This window comes from Microtus pennsylvanicus, chromosome 13 (assembly GCF_037038515.1).
Source record: "Microtus pennsylvanicus isolate mMicPen1 chromosome 13, mMicPen1.hap1, whole genome shotgun sequence".
In the NCBI taxonomy this organism is placed as follows: domain Eukaryota; kingdom Metazoa; phylum Chordata; class Mammalia; order Rodentia; family Cricetidae; genus Microtus; species Microtus pennsylvanicus.
In genome coordinates, this window is record NC_134591.1 from 70193264 (window position 1) to 70206015 (window position 12752).

The 12752-nt window shown below is 51.5% G+C and overlaps 1 protein-coding gene across 1 annotated transcript; it reads left to right on the forward strand.

The window, feature by feature from the left end:
- Window positions 1-232: 232 nt before the first annotated feature.
- Pla2g2e (phospholipase A2 group IIE) lies at window positions 233-3124 on the forward strand. The gene is made up of 4 exons (XM_075945350.1): window positions 233-272; window positions 1070-1208; window positions 1367-1473; window positions 2982-3124. Exons 1-4 carry the CDS (start codon window positions 233-235, stop codon window positions 3122-3124), a joined length of 429 nt encoding a protein of 142 aa, XP_075801465.1.
- Window positions 3125-12752: the final 9628 nt, after the last annotated feature.

Genomic DNA, 12752 nt, shown 5'->3' on the forward strand with positions numbered 1-12752 from the left:
CCTGTTCCCACACCCCCTTGGAGGCAGAGTCTAGCTGGCTCCTCCCCTGGGAACTTAGCCAAAGTGTCAAAGCTGGAAGAATTATTGCATCACTGCGCACTCAAGGGTTAATGATGGGGGAGTGGGCAGGACCTGTGTATTTAACTAATTGGGAGGTGGCCTGAGATCAGAGGTGCTGCTCACTTCCTCCCACCGCAGCAGGCTCCTGTGCCCCCTGCTTACCTCCCCCAGGATGAAACCGCCCCTTGCCCTGGCCTTCCTTTGCCTCCTGGGTAAGTGACCTTCATGACCTCCCCACTGCATCCTGCCCCAGCTGGCAATAGGAAGCTCTCTGGATGCCTGAGCATAGCCCTGCACAGGGCATCATGGGTACCAAGTACTAGAGGCCCCCTGGTGACCCTGGGATGTGTGCTGCCTGAGCCATCAGTGTCTGGGAGAGAAGGCAGGTAGGGGTGGGCTGAGGAGAACCCAATGGGGAAGGGAGTGGGGGCCTTGGCATCCCCGCTTCCAATGGGCACCTCCCCACAGCTGAAGCAGAAGGGTCTGGAGGAATCTGGGGAGGTCCGCAGAATCAGCTGGGAAACAGGCACAGAGGTGTGTGAGATCTTTGTGGGGAACCGAGTGCTGCTGGGGAGACAGGGCTGAGGTCTGGGGAAAGGAAGATTTTTGGGGAACGATTAAAAGAGTCCGTGGAGAGATCCATGAGCTGTGGGAAGGAGTGAGGAGACTGCAAAGACAGACAAGCGTGAGGACCTGAGTTCAAATACCCAAGACCCACCTAAAAGCTAGGTGTTGTAGCACACATCTGTAACCCCAATGCTGGGGCACAGAGATAGGCAGATCTTCCTGGCTTGCTGTCTAGCCAGTCTAGCCAAATAGGCAAGGTTCCTTTTTTTTTTTTTTGAGAGATTCCGTCTCAAAAAAGTAAGATGGGAGATAATAAAGATATCTGATGCCAGCCAGTCTGTGGTGGTGCATGCCTTGAATCCCAGCACCAGGGCAGCCAAGGCAGGCGGATGATGCTCACTGGTCCTGAAGTACCCTGTGGTCCCTGCCTCCTCTTCTGTAGCATCCCTGGCTAGCGGGAACCTGGTCCAGTTTGGAGTGATGATCGAGAGGATGACGGGGAAGTCTGCGCTGCAGTACAATGACTACGGCTGCTACTGTGGTGTAGGTGGCTCCAACTGGCCAGTGGACCAGACTGATTGGTGAGCGGGAGGACCTTGGAGGAGGAGGGAGAGGAGGTGGGGAAGCAGCCTAGGAGGAAGGAGGTCCTGGGGGCACGTTCATCCCCTCTGAGTCCTGGGGATGTCCCAGCGGCTTCTGCTTCCAGCCCAGTCCCTCCAGGTTAACTCTGACCCCACAGGTGCTGCCACGCCCATGACTGTTGCTATGGACGCGTGGAGAAGCTGGGCTGTGAGCCCAAGCTGGAAAAGTACTTCTTTGCTATTGGTCGAGACACCATCTTCTGTGGTAGGTGGCCAAGCCTGGAATGAGCCAGGCACTGGGTAGGCAGGAGTCCCTCTAGCTGGTGACCTTGGTGCTTGTCACAGGGCCAGACCCAGTAGGCTTCCCACCATCACGTAAGGGTGACAACGCTTGTCCAACTGTTCCGATTCTTACTAGGCATCTGGGCCCCACAGCCCTGTGACCCACTAATGCAGCCCTTGCCCTGCCTCAGCCTCTGGGGACTGAGCAGAAGGGACTGAATTGAGCCGTATTACCTGGAGCTGGATTCACACAACCCTGTCCTAGGAGGGGCCAGGAGGGGCTCTGACTGAACAGCAGGCCTATTCTCACGAGTTGTTTGCGCCCAGCGGGGCTGCTGAGCTGGGCCCACCTCCTCTGCTTTGCCAAGTTCAGTGCCCATTTGGCACTATTAGCTTTCCTCTGGGCCTCAGCTGGGGAAATAGCCAAAAGCAAGGCTGTCCAGAGGGCACTCAAATCAGAGAATCCAACTTTCCTCCCAGCCTGGTGGGTGTGGGATGCAGGGAAGGACCCACGCAGTTCGAGGCACTGGCTCAGCACAGAACCCAGGGGTCCATGCCGAAGTATTAGCCAAGACCAGCATCACTGAGGCAGAGTTGGCTCGGGGTGTCTCATACCTATAGGGGATCCCTCAGCAGGGCATCAGGTCCTTGGCACTGAGGGTTCAGACAGGGGTGGGATAGGCCCCAGTTGGGATAGCACTGAGGATGTTAGGGGAGGCGTCAGGTGGATGGGACATAGCCCACCATGGTACTTTGACCAAGGGAATGAGCCCTGCAAAGCCTGTGTGACTTCTTGCCTATTACGCCGAGATAGCCACGCCCATCTCCCTAGCCGTCCACTGTCAGGACTTCAAGTGCATCCTTGGTCCTGCTGAACTAGCAGGTGCGGGCAGAATCATGAAGGGAAATACTCATCTCTGAGGGGGAAGTGAGGCACCAGACCCTTCCAGACAGGGAGGTGGATTCCTAGGGACTGAAGGGCAGAAAGAGAAAATCACAAAGGACTGAAGCAAGGCTTCTAGGCAACTGGCGCCTGCCATGATGATGCCTGCTGGCCATGATGCCCAGGCTAGGTGCAGGTTCTGTCTATTCTGATAGAGACAGACTGAAGCCTTGAGAAGGAGGCCCCTGCATTTGTCTAATAACCTCCATCCTGGATACTGGCCATCCCTAACGACGCCATCACATAGGGGAGGGTTGTTAAGGCCCTGGTAGGAGGAAGGTGAGAGGTTGTGAAACCAGCATCCTGTCAAGGCAGAAGAGGGCTAAGATCATGTGAGCGGGCTTGGAGAGGAAGGGAAAACCCAGGGTGGTAAGCCAGCCCCCACCCATCCCCTTGAGCATGGGCTTCCACAGGAAGTGGGAAGGCATCTGAGGATGGGGCTGGGAACCTGGACCACAGAGCATTGAGGAGTCACTCTCATGCCGTGGCGAAGAGATGGAGCCCCCAGCCTCCACCCCAGACTCTGGCTTGTTTCTGTTCCCCTCCAGCTGGTAGAACGACTTGCCAGCGGCAGACCTGCGAATGTGACAAACGGGCTGCGCTCTGCTTCCGCCACAACCTGGGCACGTATAACCGCAAGTATGCCCACTACCCCAACAAGCTATGCACCGGGCCCACCCCACCCTGCTGAGGTCCCAGGCCTGCAGAAGCTTGGAGCCCAAATCCCTCTCCTGCAAACCCATCCCTCCCCTCAGAGCCCAAAGGCCCTGGCCTCTGGAGCCACACCTGTTCCCCAGGATCAGCTAAAGGAGCCACAGGACCATCCAGCCCTTCAGCACTCACAAGACCTGCTAAGTCTCCCCTGACACCTCGGTTCCCTCTTCTGAACAAGAGAATTCTATTTCCCTGCAAGTCTAATATTCTTCCATTGTCTTCCTGGAATTTGGACGCTAGTTTCCTTTTCATTCATTCATCCATCCGCCCACCCACCCGTCCATCCATCCACCCATCCACCCATCTATCCATCCACCCATCTATCCATCCACCCATCTACTCACCCATCCATCCACCCACCCACCCATCCATCCACCCACCCATCCATCCACCCACCCACCCACCCACCCACCCATCCATCCATCCACCCACCCACCCATCTATCCATCCTTCCATCCATTCATCCATCCACCCATCTATCCATCCATCCATCCATCCATCCATCCACCCTCCCACCCATCCATCCATCCACCCATCCATCCATCCACCCATCCATCCATCCATCCACCCACTCACCCACCCATCCACCCACCCACCCACCCATCCATCCATCCATCCATCCACCCATCTATCCATCCACCCACCCATCCATCCACCCACCCACCCACCCACCCATCCACCCATCCATCCACCCACCCACCCATCCATCCACCCACCCACCCACCCACCCACCCATCCATCCATCCATCCATCCATCCACCCACCCACCCATCCATCCATCCACCCACCCACCCACCCACCCATCCACCCATCCATCCACCCACCCACCCATCCATCCACCCACCCACCCATCCATCCATCCACCCATCTATCCATCCATCCATCCACCCACCCACCCATCCATCCATCCATCCACCCATCCATCCACCCACCCACCCATCCATCCACCCACCCACCCATCCACCCACCCATCCATCCATCCATCCACCCATCCATCCATCCATCCACCCACCCATCCATCCATCCACCCACCTATCCATCCATCCATCCACCCACCCACCCATCCATCCACCCACCCACCCATCCATCCACCCACCCACCCATCCATCCACCCACCCATCCATCCATCCACCCACCTATCCATCCATCCACCCACCCACCCACCCATCCATCCATCCACCCACCCATCCATCCACCCACCCACCCATCCATCCACCCACCCATCCATCCACCCACCCACCCACCCACCCACCCATCCACCCACCCACCCATCCATCCATCCATCCATCCATCCATCCATCCATCCATCCATCCAGTCATATGTTGAGCACCTATCTTTGGCCAGAACAATACCATATGGAGGGAACAAATGTGATGCAGTGGCTCCTGCCTGCAGAACCAGCAGTAAATCCTTTGTTTTCTACAACAGTAAGTTCCCATGCTTCCTTGCTTCTCAGTCCACAGCCTGAAACTCACTATGTGAATCGGTCTGACCCTGTAATCACAGAGACCCACCTGCCTCTGCCTCCTGAGGGCTGAGGGTTGGGGTGAAAGGTGTGTGTCACCTCACCTGGGCTATGCATCTTTTTTTTTTTCAACAATCTTATCCAAGACATGTCATGTTCCTCTGCAAGGAACATCTCTGGCCAAATGACTTACTATGAGAAGCATAAAAAAAAACAGCCTAAGAATACTGTCCCCATTGTCCCCAGTCCTCAAATGCTCCCACCAGCACGGACTGATTTAGATGTGAAAGTAGCCCTAGATCCATCTTGTCCAACCCTCACTTTAAAAAAAAATTTTTTTTCGAAGCAAAAGTTCATGTAACCAACAATAACCGTAAACCTCTGATCCTCCTGCCTCCACCTTCTAACTGCTAGAATTCCATACGTGAACTACCATAGCTGGTTTTACACAGTACTGGGAATAAAACCCCGGGCTTCATGCGTAGTAAGCAAACGCTCTATCAACTGAGCCACATCTCAAGTCCGATCCCTTTTTTGATAGATGGGTATCTGAGGGTCAAAGAAGGCACACCCTGCCCAAGGGTTACCCTCACTCCAGGTCCTTCCCTGCTTTAAGGAGTTGGCACCAGCTACTTCATTGACACATTCTGGTGTAGCTGTGTTAATCGAACCTAACAGATGACAGGGCCAGAAGGGCAGGCAGGTCAGCTGTGAGCACACACAGCTGGCTCAGGCGCCTGTGAAGAGAACGGAGATCACGCTGCTGGGCCCACGAAAGGATTCCCAGACGGAGAGGCCTGCAGCTCCTGCAGACGCAAGGTGCTCAGGCAGATTTCACTGGCAACCCCAGCTGTAATACCTCCACCATCTGCAATCAGCGGGCAGCCAGCGAAGGTTCGGGAAGAGCCTGCCCCATGGCACAGAGCAGTGTAACCATTGCACGGGGCGAGTCTCTCAGAGGACACTCGATACATATCCACTCCCTTTGTCCTTTTCATGGTACAACAAGATCTCTATGAGCATGAAATCAAACGGATGCGTCATCAGGAACTCTGAAAGGTGAAGCATCTCGTCGCTTGGAAAGAAAGAGGTGGGAGGTTGGGTGCGTCCGCTGTAGCTGATTCAAACCCACTGGGCAACAAGCTTAAATCAAAACCGGCTTGTGAGGGACGCCAGCCGGACCCCTTTTTGGCAGAAAATGTGGTCCCACGGCGCCCTCTGGTGTCCATCTTTTTAGATGGTTAGGAAGAATGTCGGCTCTGGCTTACATGCCCGGGGTTTCCTAACCTTGATCAGGTGGGCAAAGTGCACTCTGGGCTAGTGACACTTTCGACAGGAAATATGCCGAGAGACCACCGAAGGCGGCTTCATCACCGTCATAGGATGGCGATGGACCTGATGAAACGGGAAAGTCCAGCCATGGAGGTTGCAGTGCGCCATTCGGGTGAGAAGGCCAGAAGAAGCCTGAGCTAATGGGCCAATCAGTTTATAACTAATATAGGCTTCTGTGTGATTCTTCGGGACCTCACGACTGTGGGAACGGGGCAGGACAGAAACCCCAACAAGCAGGCCCTCATGTTACAATTTCCCTCTGTATGCTGTGATTACCATTAATGAATAAAGAAAACTGGCTTGGCCAGATAGGGTAGAACAGAACTAGGTAGGGAAAACTAAACTGAATGCTTGGAGAAGGAAGGCAGAGTCAGGGGGGAAGCCATGGAGCCGCCATTGGAGACAGACACGCTGGAACCTTGCCAGTAGGCCACAAGCCTCGCGGTAAAATATAAAATAATGGAAATGGGTTAATTCTAGGTGTAAGAGCTAGCTAGCAATACGCTTAAGCAATTGGCCAAGCAGTGATTTAATTAATACAATTCTGTGTGGTTATTTTTGGAGTCTAGGCCGCTGGGAACACACTAGCAGCCTTATTCTACACTGTGCCCTTGTATGCTGAAAGTATGGTGATCTGCTTTTTGATTTTGATTTTGATTTTACAGGGGATTACAGTTAAGAGATTGCCTTGAGTCTCAGAAGGGATTTTGAACTTTTAGACATTGTTGAGACTGTGATAGACTATGACTTTTGAAATTGGACTGAATGCACTCTGAATCATGATATTGTTAAAAAAGCGTTTAGGTGCCAGTGAGTGGAATGGCTCCCAAAGGGAGAGGCACTAGTAAAGGGTGTGGCCTGGCTGGAGTAGCAGTCTTGCTGGAGAAAGTGTTGGGCTCTGAGGTCTTCTTTACTCAAGCTACACTTGCAGTCCTGTTGACTGCAAGATATAGAACTCTCAGCTCCCTCTCCAGCAGCATGTCTGCCTGCAGGCCACCATGTCCCATGATGATAACGGACTAAACCTCTGAACTGTAAGCGAGCCACCACAATTAAATGGTTTCCTTTGTAAGAGTTGCTGTGGTCATGGTGTCTCTTCACAGCAATAGAAACCCTAATGAAGACACTTAGCTACATCCCAGATCAGCCTCCCTCCCTCCACATCTGGGCTTCTTTGGAATCCCACCTTAAGGTCAGGCCTCGTTTTATGGTTATCAGTCCCTCAGGTTTTTTTTTTTTCAACTGAGACTGCCAATGTGATGAAAGTCTGTTTGCCTGAGGAAGTTTCCGTGCCTCGTCTCTTTGTTCAGATTCCCATAACAGTGTCTGCACAGATGTGTACCTGGGTAGGAGCAGGGTGGAGGGCGGCTAGATGGATGGGTCTACCACCGATGGGTGAAAAGCTCCAGGACAGATGAAGGGATGGATGGATACATGGGAAAATGAAACAAGGAGCTACATGGCGGCTTTGGGTGTGTGGGTAGGTGGGGGTGTATGTGAATATTTCATAGCTTTTCTCTCCAATTTTGATGCGAGCATCTGGATTGGTTTTGCTTTTATTCCTACTGTGCCCTTAACACAAACTGCCCTGTGTTTTGGGGTTTTTTTTTGTTTGTTTGATTGATTGATTTTTTGAGACAGGGTTTCTCCGTAGCTTTTGGTTCCTGTCCTGGAACTAGCTCTTGTAGACCAGACTGGCCTCGAACTCACAGAGATCCGCCTGCCTCTGCCTCCCGAGTGCTGGGATTAAAGGCGTGCGCCACCACCGCCTGGCCCACAAACTGCCCTGTTAAATAACTTGCTGAATAAGCTATTATAAGTCACAAATGGAATTCCTGAGTTAATTAATAAGTCTAATTATAACATCATGACATTCATCTGCTGCTTTGTAGCCCTTTGCAGTTGGGGCCAGAAGGCTCAATACTTCATTAAAGCATATTCTTTCTGCCCAGGATGCTGTAGAGAGAAGCTAGCTATGGTCAAGTGGCAGGCAGACACCCCCATCCTCCACCGTCTTCATCCTACCTGCTGATACCCTCTTTGATTTCTACCATGTCACTTCTTGGTTCCCCACAAATCCTCAGCACTTCTCTATGGTCCACGAGCCCCTGGCATTGAAGCTTGGTACTGTTAAATCACAGGCTTGTCCTTTGAAGACAGCTGTCACTCTAGGAGGCCAGATCTCACAGCCTGAAGAAATCAATCAGGCCTCACACCACCACGGGTCTCCCTGTGACAGTTAAGAAGCCAATCTATGCTGTAGTTTTGACGGCATAGTTTATGGTCCTACCTGAACCTTGTGCCTCCATTCTAAGATCATGCAGGCTAATCCCGTGAATCATGCAGGCTATCCCAGACTAACGCGTGCCACAGAAAGCTTCCTGCCAGCCCCTGAAAACTTGGGAAAGTCACACATGCCCTTTGTGTGTAGATTTCTCTGACAGCACCCACACTGACAGGATCTCCAGCCACCAAGGTGGCGCTCTCCCTCTTCTCCCTTTAAGCCTGTTACAAAGCTCTCTCTGGGTTGACGGGAAAGCCTTCCTACGGCTTTAAGGTGTTGTATGCTAAGTTGACTTGAATGCCTGTTCCTCTTTAATACCGTACCACCTCAAGGCCCGCCATGGTCTGGTGGCCTTCTGTTGCAACAAACCTCATTTCTGCAGAACGTTTGTGGGTCTGGCCCCTCTCAGAATCACCCAGCCAAGGCTGGGACGCCTCTCCACATTCACAGGGTTCCCAGGACATGCCCATGGACTGCTTGTTGTCTGTCCTTTGTGCTGTAGCTTCCTCAACACGGAAGCTCATATTTCAGATGTATCCCAAGCCTCACCTTTCAGAACTGGAGTGGATGCCAACCTCTGTCAAACCACCCCGCTTGTGTCTGGATCTTCCCTAGTGCCACTCACCCCAGTGATCTGGGTCCTTTCGTGGTAGGTAACCTTGGGTCTATAGCCTGTCTCTGCTTCCGTCTTTGATCGTGGGCCAGTCTGTTCCTTTCTGTGCTATTGCTCCTAACAAAAGCAGTGCACCAAGTGTCCACTAAACAGGTCGCTGAATAAATGAGTAGATGTGACGATAGAAGCCTTGCACCAACGGAAGCCCCTAATTACGATGGAGTAGATCCACCAGTCTCCTGAGCAGTTCTCAGGTTTAAATGAGTGCCTGGGAGCCGGGCGGTTGTGGCCCATGCCTTCAATCCCGGCACTTGGAGGCGTAGGCAGGTGGATCTCCAGTACCCTAGTTAAAGAGATGAAGAATTCGAAAAGCTCTAAAAGCAATGTAGCTGTGTTGGCAGAGTGCTTACCTAGCATATAGGAAGTCCTGGGTTCGAGCCCTGGATTGCAGAAATTGGATATGGTAGAGCAAGACTGCATTTCTTTTCTTTTTTGGTTTGTTTTATTTGTTTTTTTCAAAACGGGCTTTCCCTGGCTATCCTGAAACTCATTCTGTAAGACCAGGCTGGCCTCGAACTCATAGAGATCTGCTCGCCTCTGCCTCCCAAGTGCTGGGATTAAAGGTGCATGCCACCACCTCCCATTGCAAGATCACATTTCTATCACTCAGAAGATGGAGGCAGAAGGGTCAAGAGTTCAAGGTCATCCTCAGCTACACAGTGAGTTTAAAGCTAGTCAGGGTTACAAGGGAACCTGTCTCAAAAAAACAAAAATAAACAAAAAACAAACAACAGAATGCCAAGGTGCGGAGAGGAGATTAAACAACAGGCTGGGAAGAGGAACAAATAAAGTGGAGGTTCAATGAGCCCACGCTGATCTTGGGGGTGCTGAGATTTAAACAGGAATCACCGGGGCAGGAGGCAAGAGGTATGTGTAAGCAGTCCTAGGTTAAGGTGTGGGCCTGCCCATCACAGCCTCAGTCCTGGTCCTGAATGCTAATCCGCTAATTCCTGCAGTCACCAAAGGTCCAGTCTAGTCTCTTCAGGATGATGGACTCCAGGATGCAGCCTCTACAGGGACATCATCCTGTGAGTGCTGTGTCCTGCATGATTCGCTCTTCCTGGAACCCAAGGTGACTGCAGGTTTAGACAATGGGTTTTTGTGCTTTCAGTATTGAAGAGAGATGAAACAGGTTTGGGTAGACAAACATGCCATAGAAACTGACAGGCCCATGCAGTCAAGCCAGAGTCTGGGCCAGAATAAAGAGACACCTAGTGAAAGCAGGGATGCTGGGCTTGGAGTCAGTGCCTCTTAGCAAAGGCAGTTTCTAAATGCCTGCTTCAGCTGGAACGATGTGCGTGGAAAGAGGCACCGTACACGGTTGGTAAATCCTACACCGACTCACTTGACCAGCCCCTTGGCTCCCACAGCTCTCGAATATGCAAGAGCTTACGCGGATGCATATTTGAGAGCCATTAGCCTTCACTGCCTTTGAGCTGATGTCTCCAAGGCTAACAGGTAAAGGCGCTAGAGGAGATGCTGCGGAAGTTCTCCTGCAGGGCTGCTACCTGCCACCCCAGCCCCAGGACACAGTGCAGGAGAGCCAAGAGCACATGCCCACTACACAGCCCAGCTGGACTAAGCATGCTTCCTCTCTAGACCTCACCTGGGAAGCAGAGCATTACTCTTCCAGGACGTGTCTGACGCAATGCTTCCAGTCTTCCTCCAAACTTGCTGTGGATTCTAGGTGAGCCCTGTGCTAAAAGCAGGGCTGTCCCACTCAGAGCTGGATTTGCACTGGCCCTTGGCTACAGGTGCCTTCCCTGTTTCCGGATCTACCTCCCCTCTCCTGCACAAGCTTCTCTTGGTTCTTCTCAATCCCTGAGCCATCTGCTCAGATCTTCTTTAAGTCCCAATTTGGTTTTGTGTGCTTGGGATCCTCTGCTGTTTTGTTTTTGAGACAGGGCCTACTATCGCCCAGGTTGACCTTGAACTCCTGATTCTCCTCCACCTCCCAAGTGCTGGGATTACTCTACATGCACCCCTTATCCCTTATGTGGTGCTGGGGATGGAACCTAGGGCTTCATGCTTGCAAGTCAAGCACACCAACCGAGTTGCACCTCCATATGTTCTCCTGGGTCATTGTTATGGTGTCTGCTTTCATCCCTATATGGGAAGCCTTTGGCAAACAGGGTCCCTGGTTGTTTTCTTTTTTGTTTTTAATTTTATTTTTTGTTGAGTTCTACATTTTTTCTCTGCTCCCCTCCCTGCCACTCCCCTTCCCTTCAACCCTCTCCCAAGGTCCCCATGCTCCCAATTTACTCAGGAGATCCTGTCTTTTTCTACTTGCCATATAGATTAGATCTATGTATGTCTCTCTTAGGGTCCTCATTGTTGTTTAGGTTCTCTGAGTGATTTGTGGGCTGGTTTTCTTTATGTTTAAAAACCACTTATGAGTGAGCACATGTGATAATTGTCTTTCTGGGTCTGGGTTACCTCATCCATTTGCCTACAAAATTCAAGATGTCATTTTTTTTTCTGCTGTGTAGTACTCCATTGTGTAAAATGTACCACGTTTTCCTTATCCATTTTTCAGTTGAGAGGCATTTAGGTTGTTTCCAGGTTCTGGCTATGACAAACAAAGCTGCTATGAACATAGTTGAGCACCTGTCCTTGTGGCACGATTGAGCATCCTTTGGATATATACCCAAAGTGGTATTACTGGGTCTTGAGGAAGGTTGTTTCCTAATTTTCTGAGAAATCGCCACACTGACATCCAAACGGGCTGTACCAGCTTACACTCCCACCAGCAATGCAGGAGTGTTCCCTAACCCCACCTCTCCAGCATAAGTTGTCATCAGTGTTTTTGATCTTGGCCATTCTTACAGGTCTAAGATGGAATCTCAGAGTTGTTTTGATTTGCATTTCTCTGATGACTAAGGCCCCGGTTGTTTTCTAAGACCCAGGGAGTCAGTAGGATGTATTCTCAGATGTTTGGATGGGTGAATAAACTTGTAGATTGAATGTAATTGGCTCCCATAGGCTCAGAGGGAGTGGCACTATTAGGAGGTGAGGCTTTGTTGGAGGAAGTGTGTCACTGTGGAAGCAGGCTTTGAAGTCTCACATACTCTTGAGCCATGCCCACTGAAACAGACTACTTACTGTCGCTTTCTGATGAAGATGTAGCCAGCACCACATCTGCCTGAAAGCCATTGTACTCCTGGCTGCCATGCTCCCCGCCATGACGATAATGGGCTGAACCTCTGAAATTGTAAGTGGGTCACACCAATTAAATGTTTTCCTTTATAAGAGTTGCCGTGGTCTCTTCACAGCAATAGAAACCCTAAGACAGAACTGAAAGCAAACAGAATACTCAAATCGCTCTACCACGGGCTGATCAGAGCAGCTTCAGATAAGGTGCAGAGCGTTTCCATCTGCAGAGCCAGAATCCACGAAGCAGCTGGATCAGTCTCCATCCTCTTCAGCCAAAAGCTCTCAATCTGCATCAGTGTGGTCTAGGAGCACACATTTGCCCAGGCAAAACGGGATCAGAACAGCGCGGTTTATTAATTCTGTTGAACAAGGCAAGTGTACTGTTTCAGTGCCCTGAGAAGCAGTACAAGAGGAAGCCATGCTGGCGCTGTCCTATGGAGGTAATTCTCAAGGTGGCACCTGACATGTCAGACATACTGAGGTCCAGGGAGGTCTTAATCAATGACCTGCCCGGCCACGAGACAGCCATACTCACCTGCACCATGCTACTTCTGCCAGGTCCCTAATGACTACCACACTAGGAGTCACAGTCTAAGCGCCTCTAACCTCCCACACAAAGGTCTCAGAAAAGGCAATTTCCCAGCATGCTTTCTCAGACCTTTCATTCACTGAAGTGGTGGTCGGATACTGGTGAGAA

Bases quoted from the DNA above. Each gene is read 5' to 3' on its own strand.
- Pla2g2e (XM_075945350.1), top strand. From the start codon at position 233: ATGAAACCGCCCCTTGCCCTGGCCTTCCTTTGCCTCCTGG. The intron at 1,209-1,366 runs GTGAGCGGGAGG...CTGACCCCACAG, and splicing joins CCAGTGGACCAGACTGATTG to GTGCTGCCACGCCCATGACT. The intron at 1,474-2,981 runs GTAGGTGGCCAA...GTTCCCCTCCAG, and splicing joins TCGAGACACCATCTTCTGTG to CTGGTAGAACGACTTGCCAG.